General features: G+C 38.9%; 1 protein-coding gene across 1 annotated transcript; it reads left to right on the forward strand.

The window, feature by feature from the left end:
• Window positions 1-236: 236 nt before the first annotated feature.
• Window positions 237-4,316, forward strand: LOC145009251 (U-box domain-containing protein 33-like). Its single transcript, XM_078967944.1, has 7 exons — window positions 237-666; window positions 1,635-1,753; window positions 1,835-1,944; window positions 2,011-2,452; window positions 2,535-3,077; window positions 3,148-3,861; window positions 3,946-4,316. Exons 1-7 carry the CDS (start codon window positions 399-401, stop codon window positions 4,126-4,128), a joined length of 2,379 nt encoding a protein of 792 aa, XP_078824070.1. The 5' UTR covers window positions 237-398; the 3' UTR covers window positions 4,129-4,316.
• The last annotated feature ends 21,747 nt before the right edge of the window (window positions 4,317-26,063 follow it).

Genomic DNA, 26,063 nt, shown 5'->3' on the forward strand with positions numbered 1-26,063 from the left:
TAAATGAGTCTCACAATTGGTTTGATATTATATTTAATAAATTAATAGTTTTCTATTTTAATTTATATGAATTAACTTCATTACCGAACGCGGGAAAGTTGAAATCGTTCGTCATCGTCGTTCGAATAAACACCGAATTTGTCATTATTCTTCATCCTCCATTATTTTATTCAAATAAAATCAGCCCTCCCTTCTACGGTTCTACCTAATCCACTAGTTTCTCTACAAACATCACAGTCGAGTCTAACTAAAAGTCAAGCATACTTTTCATAAACAATTCCCTAAAATCTCACTTTAAAGGTCGAAAATTCCTCCACGGGTGTTAAATAACGTCAACGGAACTTACGAAGAAAGATCCGAGTTTCTGACGCCTGAAGTGAAGTGTGTTTTAGCAATTAATGGAGCTTTTGAGACCATTACACCCTCCTGTCACCATGGCCACCGACGGCTGTTCTGGGTTTTCTCCAGCGGCGAGTTCCCAAGATGGGTTTCACCTAAACAGTCCGGTGGCGGCGGATGTTTTCCGTGGTGATAAGATTTATGTGGCTGTTGGGAAGTCGGTGGAAAAGGCAGTGTCTTTGTTTCACTGGACTTTTCGGAGGTTTAGAGGTCGAGAGATTTGCGTACTTCATGTTCATCAACCTTCTCCCTTGATTCCAACACTTCGTGAGTTCAATTTCAATCCCTTTGTTCTGAATGCAAAATCAATTTTAATTTTGATATAAATTGAAGGGTAGTTATGTCTTATGTCCATAATTGGCTTATGTGTTCATGTTTTGACCCACCCAACTAACAATTGCATTGGTAGATTGATGCAGAACAATAGTTTGCTTTTTTTAAAAATTGATATGACTTCATTGCAGATTCAACCTGAAAATCTTCTTGATGTGTAGCCTTCTATACAAAGTAACTAAATTAATCACCATTTTCTTCAAAAAAAAATCTCTGATTCGCGTTGATTTTGAGTTTCAAATTTGTCCCCTTGATTTTGACATTGATATGAAGACAATGTCTTGTTGATTAGGTGAAATCAATACCTCATATCTAGTAATGTTTTGCACTTTTGGCTGTTGCTTCTAGTTGTGGTAAACAAAAAAAAAATTGGCAACGTAAAAATGATGTTGAGAATCAAATTCACTAGCCAAACAAATAACTTATATAGCACGATAACAAAATATATTTTACAACATACTTCAGGGTCAAAGAAATATCTTTTCTAAAAAAAAAACCTCAACCTTAGCAGAAACAAGTTTGACCAAGTGTAATCCATATTTTATTAACATAGACACATAGTTTAGAATTTTTAATCATCAAACCTAATGCAATATGTCATTTATCATTTTTAGTAGAATAGAAACAACATAATAAAGATAGTTTTTTCCTCTTGTAAGTACTCTTATTTTCCAAGTTTGTCACTTTTGCCAAAATTGACCAAAATCACAGCAGCATACACAATAGATCCTACTTTATTTCCAACATGGTGTTCATACACACTTGATCCTACCTTATTTCCAACATGATGTTCATCATATATCCGAAAATTCAGATATCTATCGAATACGAAAACTTTAACCAAAAAATCTACATTACTTTTGTCCTTCACATAATGAAATTGTATATGTTCTTTAATGCAGTCGGTAAACTACCTGCAACTCAAGCAAACCCTGATGTCGTGTCTGCATATAGACGAGAAGAGAAGGACCAAACAGACAAACTTCTTCTTGATTACATGAGCCTTTGCTCTCGATCAAAGGTGCCTTAAGTCCCTTCTTGATGCTCATACAACTTTTCTGATTCCATACTTCACATGTGTACATCGTATATTTATATTTAGGTTAATGCAAGCTTCGTGACCACTGAAAATGAGCAAGTTCGTAAGGGAATTTTGGATTTAGTCAACGAATATGGCGTACAGAAGCTTGTTATGGGAGCTGTGCCAGAGACGTAAGTGTTCGCTTCAAACCCTAATTTTCATGAACTGAACCTCGAAATCCTAACATTCATACACAGTTGGATGAAGGTGACGAAGAACTCAAGCAAATCAAGTTACGCTGCCAAAAACGCTCCTCCGTTTTGTCAAATTTGGTTTGTTAATAAAGGTAAACTTCTTTACACGAAAGAGCCTTCTGAATCCTACGATGTTATGCCACCATCGATTCATCAAGATTCCAACACTTTGAGATCTCAATCATTGCATTATCCCGGAATGGAAAGGGGGTTACAGCAAGTTTACCATTGTCCGAGATCGAGATCGATTAGTCCACATCGTTCACTGGTGCAGACTTCATCAGATTCTGGGTGTTCATCGTCTACTGAACATGAAGAAGAAGCTTTGTTATACAAACAGCTTGAAGAAGTCAACATGGAAGCTGAAGCATCCAGGAATGAAGCGTTTCAAGAGTTTTTAAAACGAAAACGATTAGAAGCACAAGCTTCCGAAGCAATTAGCAAGGTAATCTCTTTACGAAAAAACGGAATGTGTTGTGAGGTATCATGTTTATTGACCTTTTCAACCTTTGGTTTGATTTTTTTAGGTGAAGGCTTATGAATCTGCTTATGCGCAAGAACTTGAACTAAGAAAAGCGGCGGAGGAGACGCTAAATGGAGCAAGACGAGAGCATGAACAACTATTGGAACGAAGAGAAGTCGCAGCAAAAGAACTGCGTAAGGCGATGAGAAACATAGCGATCTTAGAGAATCAAGTACAAGAAGCAAACCGTAGACGTGAAGAATCCGCTCAAGAGTTGAAACTCATTCAGGCATCAATTACAACTCTAAAGATCGAAAAACAAACAATTCAAAGACAAAGATTTGAAGCAGCAAAGTGGCTCGATAGGTGGAAAATTCGTGAACCTGCGGGAAGTATATCTTGTACAGATGAATCTACGGCGGCGAGACCACCGGAGTTTTCGTATCTGGATTTGGAAACTGCAACTTGCGGTTTTTCTGAGAGCTTCAAGATTGGATATGAAATGTATGGTTCTTCCGTTTATAAAGGTGAAATGTCGAATAGAACAGTCGTTATAAAGAAACTGCATCCGGATAATCTGGAAGCACAATCGGAGTTTCAGCAAGAGGTTAATCTCTCTTTCTCTCTCCTTCTCTCTCTCTCACACATGATTTTGAATTTGATTTGTTCGAATGCAGGTTCGAATTGTTGGGAAACTGGATCATAAGCATATATTGAGATTAATCGGCACATGTCACGAATCATATGCCCTAGTCTACGAATACATGCCTGGAAGCCTCGAGAGTCATCTGTCCAACAAAAGCAACTCATTTTCCTGGAAAACACGAACTCGAATCATTTCCGAAATCGCAAATACTCTTTTGTTCTTGCACACTTCTCGACCCGAAGAGATCATACACGGGAATTTAACACCCAAAAACATCCTTCTTGATTCTGAACTCTCCTGTAAGCTCTGTAATTTCAGATTTTCCCCATTGGTTAACGAGGAAACATTCCGATGCCGTAGCTTTCGCCTATATGAAGAAGGGAGCGGACCTTTTTCGTTTACTGATCCGGCGGTTCTTCAAACTGGAAATTTAACAACGAAATCTGATGTCTATTCTTTTGGGATGATTATCCTATGGCTACTCACAGGTAATCAATCACCTGGGTTAAGTAATGAAGTAAGAAAAGCGGTTTCCAGTTCAAAATTGACCTCGATTTTGGATGCATCAGCCGGAGAATGGCCTAGCTTTGTGGTTAAACGGTTAGCCGATTTGGGTCTCCGGTGCACTGAATCAAACACTAGAGACCGGCCGGTGGTCTCACCGGTTCTGGTTAAAGAACTTGAACAGTTGTCTGTTCTTGAAGACCGACGGATCCCTCCTTTTTTCTTGTGTCCGATTCTAAAGGTGAGTAACTCCATCTTTTTCGTTCGATTTGAGTGTAGTGTTGTTTATGAAGCAGGATTAATGGTTTTTCTTCTGTTGTTGCAGGAAATCATGTATGATCCTCAGTTGGCAGCGGATGGTTTTACTTATGAAGGAGAAGCGTTGTGTGGGTGGTTTAAAAACGGGCGGGAAACTTCTCCGATGACAAATTTGAAACTTAGTCATTTGGATCTTACTCCGAACCATTCACTTCGAGTTGCGATTCAGGATTGGCTTTGCAATCCTTGAGTGTATTTGAGTTATTGTGGTTGTAGATATAGTTGTACCTTACGCATTGTTGGTTGTACTATTGCATAACATAGATCATGATAGTAAAAAGATGTAAAACTGGCTCGTTGCTTGAGTTGTAGTGAGGCAGTGAGCTGAATCACATATGTACATGGTAAATGAATGAGGATTTAGGTTTTTGCGTGTTACCCTTGTAGTACGATCTGCATGAATGGTTGTACTTGGTCTAGAATGCAAACCAAAATGACGTGGTATAAATATTTTTTTTTTCTTTTGAAATTATTCATAAAAACTATTATGCTTGTAACAAAAAAACAACGGGTTTTTTTGACCCGTTCGGAGCCAGATTATGAATGGGTTTCTTTACCCGGATTCCCACCGCCAAGCCCAAGAGCCTAGTTATTTTAGCCTGCATTGATTGGGCCCGACTTTTTAGGAAAGGGAATCGGACCTTGTTCAGCTCTATATAGGGGTGGCAATGAGTTTGGGTTGGATCATAAATAGGTTGAATTGAAAATCTCTTTCCAATCCAATCATTTTGAACAAACAGGTTGAAAATTTCCAACATAACCCAATCTTTTTAGTAAATGATTTGAAATCGGTTTGATTTGTTTATTGTTTTCCCGATCCAATCTATTTACTAAACAGGTTAAAAGCTAGGTTGACCCATTTAGATTTCACAAGAAATAACCCTTCAAAAATCAAATAATATATCAAATGAAATTACATACAATTTAAAAATATAATAATTGTTCAAGAAAATATTACAACACTAAATTTATTGGCCCAGTGTTTACAACCATAAAAAATTATAAATGTTTAACTTTTAAATTCTACGTAACTCAACTCACTTTTCCCAATTCGAATTCCAATAACGGTTATTGACCTATGGTTTTTGATAAACAAAAAATAATCAAAATATAATAATCAACTAAATAATAATACTAAATAAATATAAATTAAAAAATATTAAACCAACTGGTGGGTTGTAAACGGGTTATGAATTTCAACTCTAACCCAACCCATTTAATTAAATGGTTTCAAAATCTCAACCCAACCTACTATTTATTGGGTTGGATTTGGGTTGTATTGACGGATTCGAATTAGGATTGTCACGCAGTTATAACTTACAAGAAAAGAAAATGGAACGTTACACCTGTTGTAATGGAATGGAAGGGCTTGTTCAACCATAGGTGCACGTCCAAACTAGTATTTTTAGATATGGAAGACTGGATTTTTATCCATTTTGAAAATGTCTGGTTCTAATATCGGTTAAATCTGGTTTTGTGATGTAGTAAAAAGTTGTCATATTTATCTACCATTTTTACCATTTAAACGACCACTATGACTACGAAGTTGTCATATTTATCTACCATTTTTACCATTTAAACGACCACTATGACTACGAAAGACCATTTTTAAAATTAAAGGTACAAGAATATTGTTTTAACACCCCAAGTAGTTAAGATTATGAATGACAGATAGAGACATTGTATGTCATAATGAAACAATGAGTTTTGTTTATTAGGTTGTCTATGATATACCATGAAAACTGCGTTAAATTCTAACATTAGAATTAAGTTCAATCGGATTGGTCACGAGGATTCAAATATCCTCAAATGCTTAGAACGAGCTCAAAAAAATGACCCTTATTGCTATTATATATATATATAGTTTTTAAATAAATATATATACAATATATAATAAAAGAAAATTGAGCCCAAAAAAATTAGGAACTACAAGAAAATTATGCCATATGCATTTGCCCATCCCCTCTTCCCCTTTCAAGCTCATGAGTTCAATAAAACAAATTGAAGAAAACAAAATATAAGTTTTTTAACGGGATTTTTTAAAATCCATTTTCAAAGCTATTCAAAACTGGTTATATAGGATCATATATAAACAGGATAAAATCCAATTTGGATTTGACTAAGAGTTTTATTATATACATATGACTCTATTATCATATATCATTCTAAACACTTAGTTTTTTTTTTTTTTTTTTTTTTTTTTTTCATAATTATCTTATAATAATTATATCCATAATCATTTGGCTAACTCTTATATTTTTACTCCATTATAACCTAATTATTATTGACTTTATTATTTACATTTTTATTACTAAATTTATTAATATTATTAATTTTATACTCATTTTTAATAAGATGAAAAAGATAAAAATAATATTGTTTTAAAATATAATAATATAAAATATAAAAGAAATTCTAAATGAATTTTCATCAATTTTTTATCCTTGTTTTTAGCTGTAAACTCATAAACTTAGTATATTTTATTTGAGTAAATTACTGAAATCGTCTCTATAGTTTGGTCAAAATTACACATTTGGTCCCTAACTGTTTTTTTTTTTTTTTTTTTTTTTTTTTTTTTTTTTTGCATTCGGATCGTCCCTATGGTTTGATTTTGTTGCGTTTTTTGTTCATATGGTTTGGTCAAATTTGCACATTTCGTCCCTAACTTTATGTATGTGAGGGACGAAAAACGCAATAAAATCAAACCACATGGACGATACGAGTGCAAAAAAAGTTAGGGACCAAACATTTAATTTTGACAAACCATAGGGACCATTTCAGTAATTAACTCATTTTATTTTTTTCTATTTCCATAAACCTAATATCATTGATTGTAAAACCGAAAGAAAATACTACAATTTTAAAATATATTTCATTTTATATTAAAATCTAATAAAAAATACACATTAAAGGCACTGAAAAGACAATGGAATTGATTTTTTTTATTTAAAGGTTAAGCATAAGTTTTATATATTTTTGGTGTAAATGATAATATAATTAGATATCATATAATCGATATCCAAAACACTCGCTATCCACATAAACGGGTGTAACAACGGGTCTCGAATCTTGCCTCATGCCCCCTATTAGGTTTAATCCTAATAATATAGCCCACATTCCTTCTGACCGACCACTATTTCACCCGATTATTGATGTTGGTATATCCCACTCCGACTTTGGGGGATCCTATTCCAAAAGAAGAAAATTGGATGATATTCACAGATGTGGTTTCGCTTACTCTCTCACTCCTCGAAGATTAGTTAACGAATTCTCCTATCCCTTCCTTTCAGCTCCATTGCCTCTTCTCCCTTATTTTTCGATTTCGGTTAGTTTTCAAAACCCAAACTTCGACGTAAACATATATGCTCATTGTAATGCCTTTTTTCTGGTATGATTTTAATTCAAGTGTTTCATTTTTCCTGAAGAACTTGTCGAGCTGGAAGCCCCAAAACGATGTGTTGAAATTGTTTTGGCCACGGGATTTTATGAGGCAACTCAACGAGTTTAGGAGTCTCAACTCGACGAGTTGGCCGCTCAGGAGGAAATCTTAATTTTAGGGTGTTGCACCCTATTTAAACACCTTATGTCCCTGGTGTTGGCCTCATGTCCAGCCTCCAAAGCTCCTAACCCTAATCTCAAAACTCTAAAGCCTTTTTGAGTGTTGTGAGCCCTTTGAGAGTGTATTTTTGTGTGTTTGAAGTCCTTAGAAGAAGGAGAAGCTTGTTACAAGGTGGTGATTCAAGTTGGAGCCTTCAAGATCTTGATTCTTTGCATCATTTCTAGCATATCTCTGGTATAAAGTTCTAGCCTTGCTCAATATTTGAGTAGATCTCTTTTTGGGTTAGTTATGATGCTTTTAGCCATGCTTGGGTGATTGGTGGAGTTGAAGGTCGACCCAAGTGCTTTCCTTCCATATTTATGGTCCTCTCGAGCTCTTTTGGCATAAAGGTGCCAACTTTATGGCCTTAAGAGCTCTATGCATGCATATGGCTCCTTTTGGACATTTGAGTCTCTTCTAGGCATACTTGAGAGTAAAGTTGGAAACTTTACATGTGATTGCAACCTTTAAGGACTAGATCTATATTATGGACCTTTGTCTTGATGAATAAGTGCTTATTGTTTAAGCCTTTCCCCTTTTAAGCTTTGGGTTTGTGTTCTATACCCATTAGGATGGTTCTTAAGTGTAAAGTTGGAAAGTTTACCCTTCTAGTCGATATTTTAGTCAAGATCCGAGTGGTGGACCCTTTAGTTTTGAGAATGGTGACTTAATGGATTAAGAGGTGTGTTTCCTGAAGAACTCGACGTGTTCATAGGTGAACTCGGCAAATTGGAATGAATTTTCCCGATTCTGCTGGCTAAAGGGGAAACTCGGCAAGTTCATGGGTGAACTCGACGAATTGGACCAACTTTTCATGATTCTGTTCATTGATGAGGAAACTCGGCGAGTTGAGTTAACTCGGAATGTTGACTTTGACTATGACTTTGACCAAGTTTGACCTTTAAAGGGTTTTGAACTACTGATCAGTATCTAAGGGATTGTTTCTATTTAGGGGTTGGTCGGGATTCATTTAGTTATCATTCATTATTCGAGGTGAGTTTCATGTACTTTTGGTTCCAGAGGGAAGATCATGGGATGACTGCAATGTACACACCATTAGATTCCGCACATGATGTTTTACTCTGATTTTATGACAATTAATACATTGGTTTTTATTTGATATGATTGGATGTTATTGGAATCACTATTTTATCTATTATTAAATTGAAAATTTGGGACCATATTTTTAGATGTTACAAGTTGATATCAGAGCCTTGGTTTGAGGGATTCAGGCACACTCTCGGGAGTGTCTGAACTCAAACTAAGGACTTGGTAGAAATTTTCAAAAGAAAACATTTTTATAAAAGGATCTCCAAAAGAGAAAAGAGTGTAGCGTGGGTAATCATCTGAGCTTAAGTAAGTTATCTCAAAATACCCATGCATGTTGATATATAATATGAATTGTGAATAACATGCTAGATTAGGGCTAAGGATCTAGGAGAGATGCCTTGTATGCATGTTATATGAGCATATAGATTTGCATGCTAGTACAGATAGTCAGTGATAGGATGTCCTAATTAGGTTATGCTCAGTACTGTTTACTTGATGCTCGAATGTTGCTTGCTTTGTGATTTTAGGAGTTCTTGCTAAACTCAGCTAGTTAGTAAGCGAATATGCTAAGTTACATATTATGAAAAATAAATAATATCAGAAGGTTAGGTTTAGCTCTATTGTGCAGCTCTTGTTTGAGTTCAAACATTGTAGGGAGAGACCTCTCATTCGAAGAATTATCTAGTATTTATAATATATAATTGTATTCGTGAGATAGTTGGAGAAGGTTAGCATGAGTTCCTTTTGCAGTTGATGGTGGATAGTAGTGTGGAGTTTGCCCTAGGAAAGACTATGATGATATTTAGTGTTGAGAGCTCTAGTTGCATTGGATCTGTTGGTTATAGAGTAACATGGCTGAGTGAAGGCACTTCACGAGGAAAGTATGGGTGGATATGGAAGGCAGTATTGGCCCATACTATTGGAAGCAGAAGATCCATACTCAATTTAAGGAGGGTTGTAATGAAGCTAGGGAGCTTGTGTAAATATGATTTCCTTGATATGAACATTGATGTTTTTCTTATAGCTTTATGGTTTATTTTCAGTATGGTGGTATTATGAGGCAGGCCAATGAGCAGTTCTGGTGTCGGGGAGGATTCAGGCTCAGGTTCTGGAGCTAGTCAGCTTGATGACCAGACGAGGGAGTTCATCTCGTCTGAGATTACATGCAATATCCTTGATCAGACTCCAGTGATCTTTGGCACGTTCAAGGAGGGTATTCTGGAGATTCTTGATGAGAGATTGAGCGCCTTTCGCGCTGAGATTGTGGTTTTGATTGGGACGCGCTCTTTGACTTTTAAGGAGTTTTGGGTATGTGGAGCGCCAGACTATCATGGGGATAGGGATCCCATTGTGACCTGTATGTGGTTGGTAAATGTTGCCAACACCTTTCGTACCAGTTGTTGTCCTAAGGGGGACAAGGTTAGAATAAGATCCTGCCTCCTGAAGAAGAGGGCTCGTGATTGGTGGGAGGAGGTAGGGCATAATGTGGGAGGTGATGTTATTGATTCAATGACCTGGAGTGATTTCTCGACCAGGTTTTGAGCCAAGTTTGTACCAGTGATCGAGTTGCAGAAGCTAGCGCGAGAGTTTCAGGATCTCCGTCAGCCTATTGAGACGGTGACTGATATCACTGCTATCTTCAGAGAGAGGGCACTTCTAGTTCTGCAGTATGTGGCAGACGAGGAGATGAAGAAGGCCTGGTACCACACGATGCTGAGGAGCAATATCTGGCAATTTGTGAGCCGATCCAGCTGCAAGACGCTGGAAGACATGATAGTGAGGGCTAGAGATATGGAGATTGACTTGGAGATGGAGAGAAAAAGTATGACATCCCCAATTTCACGACCAAAAAAGACCGATTTAGTTTTTGCTTTTATAGTAAAATTAGAGTAATCATTTGATTAAAAGTTTTGCGGAATTTGTTCCCAAAAATAAAAATATGATAAAGATTTATCAAAGCATTTCCATAGAAATGTATTTCATTAAAAGACACAGGATGTCATGTTCGATAGAGATCAAAGGCATAAATAGTAAATTATAAGCCTTACAACAATTATTTACAACTACTGGTCTATAATCCAAAAATCCCTCATCATCATCCAAATTATGCTCTGGGTCCGCTACCTGTAAAACAGAAAGCTGAGTGGGTCAGGCTTGGGAGCATGGTGAGTATATAGGATTTTCAACCCACAAATAATAATAAATTTATTAATTTCATCGACCAACAATAAATTTATTAATTTTATCAACCAACAATAACCCTGATTACCCATTCCCGTTATCCTCACTTTATGTCCCTAAACACTTATACAATGGACCTAGTCTAAGGATTTTATCATAGGGATGGACTTTACTGTTAAGGGGATTCCTCAGCCATATATGTCTGTAAGGCAACCATGAGGGGGATGGAGTACACCGGTGAACATCAAGCCCACAAACACCTACAGGTTGCGAGCCTGCCATCGTTCCACTGGACTGTCTAGAAGATTCTGTGGTCGTCATCCCTACTCCGTTAGATGACTGGAACACCAACAACATCAAGGCATCTTATCATTGTATCACACACCAACTATTTCATATACCCATGTTACACCCAACATATTTGTAGATAAAAATATATATACAGTTTAAAACTTGTATAAAACATCCATTCAACATCCATCTATAATAAAAAACAATATATATACACATAGAACGTATTTTATAGAAAATACTTCATATTTATGTGTAAGATGAAAGTGACTATAGACTCACCTGATAAGACGATAATTGGACAACACTTCGTTTCTTAAAATGATTGTTTCTAATAAAATCGGGGGTTTTAATAAAAAACCGGGCTCTGCGAGGTTGGAGCTTCAAAACCAAAAAGATAAATTTTTTCGGGTCTTCGGGTACTTCGGGGCGTGTTTCGGGTGTTGGAAATGATACCGGGGCTTCGGGGGAGGTCAAAATGATAAAAATATTGATAAAGGGGTGAAAAATGACAATTTTCCAAAGTTACTCAGGAAGGCTCACAACCTTCTATTTATAGGAGGGGAGATCCGGAGCTTCGGCCGAGAAGGGACACGCGGCAGCAAGGAGGCAAAGCGCGTGACAACAAGTGCGAAGGCCACGCGGCAGCTTCGAGGCTCGGAGGTGGCTCGGATGAGAAGGTCGCGTCGGAAGCTTGTAGGCAAGATGTGGCTCGCTTCAGACACCTCCATGTATGCGACACGCGTCGAACTTCTACCGAACCATGCTTCAGACGAATCAACAGAGGACACGGGGCGGTCTCGCATGCGAGGCGACGTGGCTGGATCTGCACCATGCGAATTTTCCCAGTTCTCAAGGATTTTCTCGATTTTTGTGTCCCAACTTCTAAAATCCATAACTTTCACATACAGGCTCCATTTCGATGTTCTTTATATGCATGCGTAGGTGAAATTATGCTCTACAACTTTCGTTTAGACTCCGTCAGCTAATTTTGACTTTATTTTTAATATTATTATTTTTAACAGACCGGGACAGGAAAATCCGTTAAAAATTCATAACTTCTTCATCCGACGTCCGTTTTCGTCAGTCTTTTTACCGTTGTACTACTATTGAAGAGACCTTCGATTCTCGTTTAGGTTGTGTCGGCTCAAAATCACTCGATCTAAAATTCGAGTTTTTTAGTTGTCTACTGCTAAGCTGAAAGTTAGAAAAATCATAACTTCCTCACATGAAGTCAGATTTGGGCGTTCTTTTTACACACGCTCTCGGTTTAACGAACAGTATGAGTTTTGTTTAGATTGCTAAGGCTAAAAGCACTTTATCATAAATTCACTTTTTACGCTTCCCGGTGCCATATCGGTTCCGTCGCAAAACTTCGACAGGTCATAACTTCTTCGTTATAACTCGGATTTCGGTGTTCTTTATATCTCCGGAATCCTTGTTTCGGCTACTACAACTTTCTTAAAAGATATTGGTTTTATCTAATATTTATTTTCAACGCTTATTTTTATTATTAATTTATTAAATCATAATAATTAAGCAAATAAGCACATAATTCACATAACATTCACATAATTCCTCTTTATTACTTCAAAATAAGTTACAAAGGTTGGCCTAGACTATTACACTATCATTAATGCTTTAGCCCCGAAATTACACATCAACAAACAAATGCGGATATCGACTTATCATATCACTCTTCGTTTCCCAGGTGAGATTTGGACCATTCGTATGTTTCCATCGCACAAGAACTAAATCGACAATCTTGCGTCGCAACTTTTTAGTCTTACGGTCAACGATTGCCTTTGGTTCTTCTATTAACCTCTTGCTTTCATCGAGTCTTAAGTCATAAATTGGAATTATGTCGAGAACATCTCCCGTTAACTTCCTCAAATAATACACATGGAAAGTGTTATGAATACCATCTAGTTCTTCTGGTAGTTCTAGCTTGTAAGCTTGATTCCTAATCCACTGAAGAACTTTAAACGGTCCAATAAACCTTGGAGTCAACTTTCCCTTTTTACCAAATCTTATAAGTCCCTTCCAGGGTGAGACTTTAAGCAAAACCGAATCACCAACTTCGAATGTTATCAATTTTCTTTTCTTGTCAGCATAGCTCTTTTGACGATCCTGAACTGCTAATATCCTTTCCCTAATCACTTTCAACTTTTCAGCAGCCTGATGGACTATCTCAGGTCCCATAAACTGCTTTTTTCTAGCTTCAAGACAACATGACGGCGTTCGACACTTCTATCCATACAAAGCATGATAAAGGTGCCATCTTGATGCTCGAGTGGAAACTGTTATTGTAGGAAAATTCCACCAAAGGTAAATGTTCATCCCAGTTACCTTGGAATTCCAAGGTACATGCTCTCATCATATCCTCATGTGTTTGAATCGTTCGTTCTTTCTAACTAGGGGTGAACAAAAACCGCACCACAACTAAAATTAAACGCAAAAACCGCAACCGAAATAAAAACCGATGGTGAGGTTTTCTGTTTTCTAAAAACCGCAAACTTGCGGTGCGGTGCAGTTATTAGTTTTCAAAAACTGCAAAAAACCGCACTGCATCGCATATATTTTATACATTTTTTATTAATTATTAATATATCAAATATTAAAAATAAGACAGGTTTCATGGATGAAAGATGGATAAATCCCAGAAGACAAAAGTGTTGGTTTTTTGTTATGTTAACCTTTGAAAAATGGTGAAATTAGACAAATTAAGATATTTATTGTTAATTACTATTGATTTGATGTTTTTAAGATATTAGTTGTTTGTGATTTAAGTTTATTTTCTTATACCTTATGTTTTTTTTATTATTATTACAAATAATATGTTTGGACTCTTAAAACCACTTGAGCTCTAAATTATGGTTAAAAACCACACAAAATTACCACACCAAATCCATACGGTTAATAACCGCAACATAAAAAAAAAACCTAAACCACACCGCAAAAATAACCGCCTAACCGCACCACAAAAATAACCGCACCAAACGGTTTTGAAAATGGATTAACAGCATTTGTGGTTAGTGGTGAGGTTTCTAGCTAATAACCTCACCGAACCGCACCACGCTCACCCCTAGCTCTGACCATCGGTTTGCAGATGGTAAGCTGTACTCAGACACAATTTGGTACCCAATTCCTCTTGTAGACTTTTCCAAAACCTTGACGTGAAACAACTATCACGATCTGATACAATAGTTAAAGGCACACCGTGAAGCCTTACTATCTCCTTCACGTAAGCATTAGCAACTTTATCCATAGACCATTTCTCATTGGCACTATGAAGTGTGCACTTTTCGTAAATCGATCAACGACCACCCAAATCATGTCATGACCGCTCTTCGTTCTGGGTAGTTTGTGTAGTCATAAAATCCATGGTGATGTCTTCCCATTTACCCATGGGTACAAGTAAAGGTTCTAAACTCCCATATGGTTTCTGATGTTGTGCCTTGACTCTTGCAGATGTCACACACTTGGCCACATACTTTGCAACATCGAGCTTCATCGTCGGCCACCAATAGTAGGGTTTCAGATCCCTGTACATCTTCATGCTAGCAGGATGAATCGAGTACATGGTTTTGTGAGCTTCTTCCATCAGAAGATCTCTTATTCCTCCTGTCTTAGGTACCCAAATTCGATCTTGGAATACCTTTAGTCCTTGATTGTTTATACCGAACACTAACGTTTTGCCCAAACGTTCTTCTTTTCGGTCATGTTTATCTGAAGCTTCTTCCTGAGCTTTCTTTATACTCTCCACAATTGTTGAGACAACTTCAATTCTCAACGCTCTTGCCCTTTTCTTTTCAAGTTTTACCTTCCGACTGAGAGCATCAGCGACAACATTGGCTTTTACCGGGGTGGTATAGTATCTCACAGTTGTAGTCCTTAAGCAATCTCAGCCAGCATCGTTGCCTCATATTCAATTCTTTCTGATTAAAGAGATATTGGAGACTCTTATGATCAGTGAAAATTTTGCACTTTGTGCCATAAAGATAATGCCTCCATATCTTTAGGGCGAACACTACCATTGCCAACTCCAAATCATGAGTGGGGTAGTTCGTTTCGTGCTCTTTTAGTTGTCTCGATGCATATGCTATCACCTTATCCCGATGGGTTAAAACACAACCTAACCCAACTCCAGATGCATCACTATAAACCGTGAAGTCTTCAACTCTTTCTGGCAAAGAAAGAATTGGTGCTTCACATAATTTCTTCTTTAGCAACTCGAATGCTTCTTTATGTTTATCACTCCAAGTATAAGTAGTTCCTTTGTGGGTCAAAGTTGTCAATGGAGTAGCGATCGAAGAAAAGCCTTGGATAAACCTTCGGTAATATCCAGCTAATCCCAAAAAGCTTCGGATCTCTGTGGGACTTTTCGGTTGTTCCCACTTCATTACAGCTTCAATCTTCGTTGGATCAACCATTATTCCATCTTGGTTGACCACATGACCCAAGAATTGGACTTCCTGAATCCAAAAATCACATTTAGAGAACTTATCATACAACTTCTCCTTTTTCAATACTTCTAACACTTCTCACAAGTGTTTACCATGCTCCTCCTGGCTTTTCGAGTAAATCAAAATGTCATCTATGAACACTATCACGGATTTATTGAGGAATGGTTTACAAACCCTATTCATCAAATCCATGAATGCTGTTGGAGCATTGGTTAGTCCAAATGACATAACCAAAAACTTGTAGTGTCCATATTTTGTTCTGAATGCAGTATTCTCAATATCCTGCTCTCTCACCTTTAGTTGATGATATCCTGACCTAAGATCGATCTTCGAGAAATAACTCGAACCTTGCAACTGATCAAACAGGGAATCAATCCTTGGCAACGGGTACTTGTTCTTTATTGTTGCCTTGTTCAGCTCTCTATAATCAATTCACATTCTCATGCTCCCATCCTTCTTCTTTGCGAATAACACCGGAGCTCACCAAGGTGATGAACTAGGTCTAATGAAACCATTGTCCAATAACTCCTGAAGTTGCATTATAAGCTCCTTTATCTCCGTTGATGCTAACTGGTATGGTGTTTTTGCTATTGGTGTTGTTCCTGGTAACAAGTCTATTCCAAACTCTACTTGTCTATCAGGGGTAATATGGGAAGATCTTCGGTAAAGACTTCCGGAAAGTCACACACCACCGGTATCTCCTGCACCTCCTTCTTTTCCTTCTTAGCATCGATCACAAATGCTAGATATGATGTACATCCCTTGGCCAAACACTTTCTGGCTTTCATTGTGGAGATGATTCTAGAACTCACTCTGCGTTTGTCCCCATACACCATAAATGAATCTTTTTCGGGTTGGTTTACTTTTACTATCTTCTTCCTACACAATATTTCGACATCATTGGCGCTAAGCCAATCCATTCCCAACACGATATCGAAACAATTTAACTCAATAGGCAATAATTCCTCGTGGAACTTATTCCCATTCTAGTCGATGAAGATGTTTTTCATACGGTGGCTAACAGGTATAAACTTGCCACTAGCAACCTCGACTATTAAAGCATTATCTATTCTATCAATAGGCAAAGCTAGTTTTCTACCATATTCATGCGAAATAAAGGAGTAGTTGGCTCTAGAATCAAACAAAATTTGGGCAGGCAATTCGTTTATGAGAAAGGTACCTGAAGCGACATCAGCTTCTTCTTTCGCAACTTCAAATGTCATTTGGAAGGCTCTAGCTTTTGGATTTGGTGGGAGATTGGGCCTTGCTTCCCCTTTCTTCTTCGAGCAGTCCCTCGAGATGTGCCCTTCCTCAGCACACCCATAACAAACTTTCTTGATGAGGGTGCATTCATTGGCATAGTGCCCAGGCTTTCCACATTTAAAACATGTGACCTCTTCACCACATTTCCCATGGTGCTTCTTCTTACATTTGTCGAACCATTTGGCTTCTCCTCCTCCTCCTCTAAAACTAGACTTTGAGAATTTACTTTTCTTGTTGGACCTCGAAGGTCCTTCGAACTTCCTTTTCTCACCAACATTTGTCCTCTCCAAACCCTTCTCCCTGATATGGGTCTCAACATTCTTAGCATCCCAGATAGCGGCTTTCAATATGGTTGCTTGCTTAACCATTGGACCAAAATTTGCAGGTAAACCATGTGAAAACTTATTGACCTTAGAGAGTTCAGTTGGAACTAAGTATAGAATAAGCTTCATCTTTTCTGTGAAACTAGCAGCGTATTCAGTAACGCTCATTTTTTCTTTCTTCAAAGTTTGAAACTCATTATTGATTTCCAGAAGATCCTGCTCAGAGCAGTATTGCAATTTCAGTTGTACCACAAAGTCTTCCCAAGACATCTTGCTAGCTTCTCCCTTGGGCATCGAATCAACTAGTAACTTCCACCAGCTCAATACACCAGATTTTAACAGAGGAATTGCAAGTGCGGTCTTTTGTTTGTTGTTGCACTCACAACTTTCAAACATTGTCTCCATTTCGGAGATCTAATTTATAACTTCCACTGGTGTCGGATTTTCGGATAGACACAGTGGTTTGGATGCCATGAAATCTTTGTATTTGCATCCGCATCCATCACCTCCTCCATCCTGGTTGTTTTGTCTAACTATCGGTGGGTTGGCTTGACCAACAGTCCCACTGTAGCTCCCTCCTTCTGATTTCCCTTCATTCAAATCAGGTTGTTCAACAGGGACTGTAGTTTCTTCCTTATTCTGTTGCAGTAATCACCTTGTCTCCTCCATTTGGCGATCCAACATCATCTGCATCATTGCTTGTACCCCAACCATCATCATTGGCTCAGGTACAGGTCCTTCAACAAGTACTTGCTCAAGTACTGGGGGTTGCGGCTGTTAATTTCGGTTTCCTTTTGTGTTTCCAACTCCACTTCTAGTTCTTTCCATTCTTAATATATACACCGAATAAGGTGAATTTAGATCTTTATTCAGTATAGACTTCAAAACATTTATATGCTAGTTCTAATATCGTAGTCATACGCTTAGAATCCTACACACATAAGGCGTCCAGATCCGGTCGGCAACAAACCATAGATCCGAACAAATAATATAATATATGGCAAACATATAGCATTTAACACATAAAATCATTTTAGGAATTTTCCTAAAATATTCTAGTGCTCGTGTCTAAACTATGATAGACACTCATCTCACAATCATCACTTAGCATTCTAAGTTTAAGTCTAGAAATCCTACAAATTCCTAGTTCGCTTAAACTAATGCTCTGATACCAACTGTGACATCCCCAATTTCACAGCCAGAAAAGACCAATTTAGTTTATGCTTTTATAATAAAATCAGATTAATCCTTTGATTAAAAGTGTTGCGGAATTTGTTCCCAAAAATAAAAATATGATAAAGATTTATCAAAGCATTTCCATAGAAATCTATTTTATTAAAAGACTCGGGATGTCATGTTCGATACAGATCAAAAACATAAACAATACATTATAAGCCTTACATTAATTATTTACAACTACTGGCCTAGAATACAAAAAGCCCTCATCATCATCTAAATTATGCTCTGGGTCCACTACCTATAAAACAGAAAACTGAGTGGGTCAAGCTTGGGAGTCTGATGAACATATAGGGTTTTCAACCCACAAATAATAATAAATTTATTAATTTCATCGACCAACAATCAATTTATTAATTTCATCAACCAACAATAACTCTGATTACCCATTCCCGTTATCCTCACTTTACGTCCCTAAACACCTATACAATGGACCTAGTCTAAGAATTTTATCATCGGGATGGACTTTACTGCTAAGGAGATTCCTCAACCATATATGTCTATAAGGCAACCATGAGGGGGATGGAGTACACCGGTGAACATCAAGCCCACAAACACGTACAGGTTGCGAGCCTGTCAACGTTCCACTAGACTGCCTAGAAGAGTCTGTGGTCGTCATCCATACTCCACTAGATGAGTGGAACACCAACAACATCAAGGCATCTCATCATTTTATCACACACCAACTATTTCATCTACCCATGTTATACCCAACATATTTGTAGATAAAAATATATATACAGTTTAAAACTTGTATAAAACATCCATTCAACATCCATCTCTAATAAACAAACAATATATATACACATAGCACTTATTTTATAGAAATAATTCATATTTATGTGTAAGATGAAAGTGACTATACACTCACCTGATAAGACGATAATCGGGCAACACTTCGTTTCTTAAAATGATCGTTTCTAATAAAATCGGGGGTTTTAATAAAAAACCGGGCTCTACGAGGTTGGAGCTTCAAAACCGAAAAGATAAATTTTTCTGGGTCTTCGGGTACTTTGGGGCGTGTTTCGGGTGTTGGAAATGATATCGGGGCTTCGGGGGAGGTCAAAATGATAAAATATTGCTAAAGGGGTGAAAAATGGCAATTTTCCAAAGTTACTTGGGAAGGCTCGCAGCCTTCTATTTATAGGAAGGGAGATTCGGAGCTTCAACTGAGAAGGGACAAGCAGCAGTGAGGAAGCGAAGCACGTGGCAGCAGAGAGGGTAGGTGGCAGCAAGTGCAAAGGCCACGCGGCATCTGCGAGGCTTGGAGGTGGCTCGGATGCGAAGGGCGCGTCAGAAGTTTGTAGGCAAGATGTGGCTCGCTTCGGATACCTCCAAGTATGCGGCACGCTTCGAACTTCTACCAGACCATACTTCGGACGAATCAGTAGAGGACACAGGGCGACACGGGGCGGTCTCGCATGTGAGGCGATGTAGCCGGATCTGCACCATGCGAATTTTCCCAGTTCTCAAGGATTTTCTCGATTTTTGTGTCCCAACTTCTAAAACCATAACTTTCACATATAGGCTCCAGTTTCGACGTTCGTTATATGCACCCATAGGTGAAATTATGCTCTACAACTTTTTTTTTAGACTTAGTCGGTTAATTTTGACTTTATTTTTAATATTATTATTTTTAACAGATCGGGACAGAAAAATCCGTTAAAAATTCATAACTTCTTCATCCAACGTCTGTTTTCGTCAGTATTTTTACCGTTGTACTACTATTGAAGAGACCTTCGATTTTCGTTTAGGTTGTGTCGGCTCAAAATCACTCGATCTAGAATTCGAATTTTTTAGCTGTCTAATGCTAAGCTGAAAGTTAGAAAAATCATAACTTCCACACATGAAGTCAGATTTGGGCGTTCTTTTTACACATGCTCTTGGTTTAACGAACACTATGACTTTCATTTAGATTGATAAGGCTAAAAGCACTTTATCGTAAATTTACTTTTTACGCTTCCCGGTGCCGTGCCGGTTCCATCGAGAAACTTCGACAGGTCATAACTTCTTCGTTATAACTTGGATTTCGGCGTTCTTTATATCTCTGGAATCCTTGTTTCGTCCACTACAACTTTCTTAAAAGATATTGGATTTATCTAATATTTATTTTCAATGCTTATTTTTATTATTATTTAATTAAATCTTAATAATTAAGCAAATAAGGACATAATTCACATAATACCTCTTTATTACTTCAAAATGAGTTACAAAGGTTGAACTAGACTATTACACCATCATTAATGCTTTAGCCCAGAAACATGGGTGTTACAAAAAGGGAGCCAGATTCTGGTGTGAGTGTTGAGGGTTCGGAAAAGTGACATAAGGTATCTGATTCCAGACCGATAGGACAAACAGGTTCGTAGCCGCTATAGCAGGTGCAGAAAGGTGCACGAGGAAACGTGTAGAGCGGGTGGTTCTGGTTGCTTCAATTGTGTTCGGACTGGTCATATTAGCTAAGATTGTACTACTACCACCCCGTAACTCTGGTACCTGATCTGGTTTGCTTTCAGTGCAATCAGAGGGGCCACAAGAAGGCCCATTGTCCGAGTTTGGATGCAGCATGACCAGTGTCAGCAACCCCTCCTGCAACATTGAGGATTACAAACGGCCGTCATGGCCAAGCAAATTTACCAACAGCGAAGAGCAGGACATTCCAGCTGACGGTAGAGGAGATGTGTGCATCTCCTGACGTTTTCATGAGTATGTGACTTCTCCTAATCTCTTTATTTATATTCAATTATTGCTTATGTTTATGTGTTTTATTTTATGATGATTCCTCGTGAACGATAGCTCTGCCTTGGTATTATTTGATTCGGGGGCTACCCGGTCTTTTGTATCTCATACACTTAGCAAGAGATTTGTTGGAGCTCCAGGGGAGCTGGACTGTCCTCTTGATATGGAGATTACTGATGATAGGTCTATTCAGGTTGCAAGGGTTCATCGGGATTGTACTCTTCAGTTGTTCAACGAGCAGTATCCAATGGATTTGGTTCCCATTCCTTTGCGCGGGAACAAGGTTATCGTGGGCATGGATTGGTTGAGCCCTAATGGGACAGTGATCGACTGTGAGCAATAGTTGGTTCGGTTTAGGTCCCCAAGTAGGGGAGAGTTGGTGATTCAGAGTGAGAGACAGCAACGTGGGCCGGACATGTGTTCTGCAGCGAGGGCCAGACGCCACCTTCATCAGGGTTGTGCAGGTTTTGTCACCTATGTCATGGATACCTAGGATAAGGGTAAGGCGACCATGGACAATGTGCCAATTGTGTGGGAGTATCTGGAAGTGTTCCTGGAGGATTTGCATGGGGTACCTCCGGAAAGGCAGGTGGAGTTGAGAATTGATTTGGTTCCAAGTGCGGCTCCGATAGCCAAAGTACCATATCGGTATGCCCCTCCTGAGATGCAGGAATTGTTTACACAGCTGCATGAGCTGTTAGATAAAGGATTCATTAGAACGAGCAGTTCGCCTTGGGGAGCCCCGATTTTGTTTGTAAAGAAGAAGTACAAATCCCATTGAATTTGTATTGACTACCGGGAGTTGAATAAGGTAACGGTGAAGAACCGTTACCCACTCCCGAGGATTGAGGATCTCTTCAACCAGCTTCAGGGTGCATCTTGGTTTTACAAGATTGATGTGTAATCGGGCTATCATCAGATAAGGGTTAGGGATGAGGATGTGCAGAAGACAACTTTCTGGACTCGCTATGGCCATTATGAGTTTGTGGTGATTCCATTTGGCCTCACCAATGTTCCTACCGTGTTCATGGATCTCATGAATCGCGTATGCAGATCGATGCTGGATAGGTCTGTGGTAGTCTTTATTGATGATATCTCGGTTTATTCCAAGACGTAGGAGTAGCATGATAAGCACTTGAGGGAAGTGATGGAGACTTTGAGGAGGGAGAGACTTTTTGCAAAGTTCTCCAAGTGCAAGTTCTGGTTGCACGAGATGCAGTTTTTGGGGCACCTTGTCAATCAAAAGGGTATTTTAGTCGATCTGGCCAAGGTCGAGGCCGTGATATAGTGCGAGGTTCTGAGGTGTCCATCTGATATTCAGAGTTTTCTTGGTTTGGCAGGTTATTATCGGAGATTTATCCAGGATTTATCCAAGATTGTTGTTCCATTGACCCGATTGACCAAGAAGTCGGTGACATTCTGTTAGGGGCCTGAGCAGTAGGCAACTTTTGAGACTCTTAGATAGCGATTGTGTGAGGCGCCGATTATGACCCTTCCATAAGGTGCCGATGATTTTGTGGTCTATTGCGATGCTTCGATCACGGGTTTGGGTCCAGTTCTGATGCAACGGGGGCGTGTGATTGCATACACTTCGAGGCAGCTGAAGCCTCATGAGGAAAATTATCTGACGCATGATTTTGAGCTGGGTGATGTGGTTTTTTCCCTCAAGATTTGGTGGCATTATCTTTATGGGTTTCATTGTACTATTTACACAAACAAAAAGAGCATGAGGTATTTGATGGATCATTCAGATATGAATATGAGGCAGCGTCTATGGTTGGATGTGGTGAATGATTATGATTGTGAGATCATGCACCACTTGGGGAAGGCCAATATGGTGTCCAATGCTCTTAGCCGCAAGGCGGTCGCGGCTCCAATCAGGGATATATGTTTGAGGATGACAGTGATTACTCTGTTGTCGAAATGGATTCGAGAAGCACAGGTCGAGGTTATGAAGGAGGAGCGCCAGAAGTGTGAGCGAATTGTGGGTCAGGTGGCTTTCTTCGATTATGATTGCCACAGATTGTTGACCCTGCATCGGAGGGTTTGGGTTCCTTATTGGGGTGGTGTGCACCAAGTTCTGATGGAGGAGGCTAACAAGTCGAGATTCTCTATTCATCTTGGGGCGACGAAGATGTATAGGGATCTTGGTCCTGATTATTGGTGGTTGCGCATGAAGTGGGATGTAGCATGGTTTGTGGAGCAGTGTTTGACTTGCATGAAACTCAAGGCCGAGTATCAGTGACTTCATGGCAACATTCAGCCATTGGAGATTCCTATACGGAAATGGGATGACATCATGATGGATTTTATCACGAAGCTTCTCAGGACAGCACACAGAATGGATTCTATTTGGGTCATCGTGGATCAATTGACAAAGAACGTGCATTTTATTCCGATCCAGGAGAGTATTTCTGCAAAGAAGCTAGCCGATATTTATGTTCGGTAGGTTGTGACACGTCATGGTGTGCTGGTATCAGTATTGTCAAACCGGGATATTCACTTTACTTCCAGTTTCTGGAAGTAGTTTCATGTCGAGATGGGCACTCATCTCCATTTTCAGTATAACTTTTCATCCACAGACCGATGGGCAAAGTGAGCGGATGATTAAGACTCATGAGGATGTGCTGCGTGCGTGCGTATTAGATTTTGATGGGAGTTGGGACACGTATCTTCCGTTAGCGGAACTTTCGTATAACTACAACTATCACACTAGCATTGATCGACCTCCTTTTTGAGATGCTCTACAGGAGGAAATGTAGGACCCTGATTTGTTGGGACGAGGTCAGTCAGCGAGTCATGGGGAGTACCAAGGTGGTGCTCAAGACAACCGAGATGATTGAATAGGTTTGGAGCAGGCTTCAGACAACTCAGAGTCAGTAGAAGAGCTATGACGATAGGTGCTAGTCATATTTGGTGTTCTAGGTGGGAGATATGGTTCTTCTGAAGGTTCCACCTTGGAAAGGTTTCACCATTAGTAGGCCTCATTCACGAAGTCAATCTATAAGGTGGGGGGTGGGGGGGGGGGAGGTTGCTGCCTATAAAATAGAAGTTTAATGGGTGTTCACTCTCACCCACCGCTTGCTTGATTGGTGGAGGGTCGTTAGCCGAACGGGTAGGATAAGGCAACTAATTCCTCATTTGGCAAAATGTTAAAATGATGCTATTCCATGAAATTACACTTTGTACCCTTGCCTAGACGTTAGTGGAGCATGTGTGGTTAACCGGCACACTAATTTGGGTCTAGAAATGGTAGAAAAGGGTGACTCGATGTTTATCATAGATTAATGGAGCGTGTGTGGCTAACCAGCACATTGATTAGGTGATTGCATCATCGAGGTCACCAAGTACATTTGCATGGATATTCACACCTTGTTTGTGATCCTCGGTATCCCAGTCACAAACTTGAAGGGCATATCGAGATTTAAACATGCCATTGAAAAGTTCAATGAATCTTAAAAGATCTAGGAGTTTCAAAACATTTAAAACTTAATTGCTTTTGTTTTTCATGGTGGAAATTAGTGAATCTTCATTCACTTACCTTCAAATTATTTGTTGTTTAGATTACGACATCCCTCTTCTAAATTGTGAATAATGTTGTTGGAACCTAACCCTACTTTCTTATTTGGGTGTTTAATTGGGGATTCTTTTCTAATCAAACTTTGTCTCTTTTCTTTTTCAGATGTCTAACCCGAACAACAATGCATCCGACTCAAACTCTTCTGGCTCATTCTCACTCATGAATTTGTGTGGGAGGGTGATCTTCGATGGAAACAATTTTAATGATTGGATCTGCAACATACGAATGGTTACCCACTACGAGGACAAGGATTATGTCCTCAACAAGGAGCTGAAAGATGTAGATGTCAACACTACTACTCCCGAGGAGATCGCTGCCTTTGAGGCTCATGAGCATGATGCTACGAAAGTCCATTGCACCATGCTCGTGACCATGACTATCGAACTCCAAAATTCCTACGAGGACTTCTATCCCTATGAGATGCACCAAGATTTACTAGACATGTACCACCAAAGTGCTAGGCAGGAGAGGTACGATATCATCACTTCAATGATCACGACCAAGATGAGGGACAGAGTGTCTGTCACTACTCATCTGCAGAAAATGCAGAGATATGTTGACTGCCCGCGGAAGTTAAATGTTAACTTTAATGAGGATCTGGCAATTGATATTATTCTTCAATCTTTTCCTCCTTGCTACAACTAGTTCCGCATGACCTACCACATAAACAAAGAGGAGGTCACGTTGAGCAAGCTTCAAGGCCTATTGAGGACTGCTGAGAGCAACCTCAAGGACAAATCCATTGCACCAACTCCTACTACTATTGTTGTCCCTTTCTTGGCTATTGGGCAAGGGAAGGGTAAGAAGAGGAAGGCTCCTTCAAAGAGCCACCATAAGGGAAAGTCCCATGATGGCACCTCTTCTAGTGGAACCAAGGTTGGTCCCACTGCACCCTCCTCGAACGTGAAGGATGCAGAGTGCTACCACTGCCATGAGAAAGGGCATTGAAAATGAAGTTGCTCGAAATAACTGCAAGATATCAAGGATGGGAAGATCAAGTCTTCCTTCACAAGTATTTATTCTATTCAATCTAATGATTCATCACATGTTATTTCTTGGGTTCTCGATACAGGGTGTGGTTTTCACATTTGTTCTGATTTGCAGGGCCTAAAAAGAAATAGAGATATGGAGCATGGGAAGATAAACTTGATCATTGGGAACAGAAGAGCGTTGCCTGTCACCAAGATTGGAGTTTATTCTTTAGTGCTTAGTAATGGATTAGGACTACATTTGAATAACTGTATCTATTCGCCTGAAATGGAAAGAAAGATCATTTCTTTTCATGGTTAATATAAACAAGGATTTAGAGTTTCATTTGATAAGGAAAAAGGTTATATTAATGCTTTCTTTAATGGTGTTTTCTATTTTGAAGCATTGCCTTGTAATGGAATATATGAAAAT

This window comes from Lactuca saligna, chromosome 8 (assembly GCF_052625555.1).
Source record: "Lactuca saligna cultivar CGN05327 chromosome 8, ASM5262555v1, whole genome shotgun sequence".
NCBI classification, from domain to species: domain Eukaryota; kingdom Viridiplantae; phylum Streptophyta; class Magnoliopsida; order Asterales; family Asteraceae; genus Lactuca; species Lactuca saligna.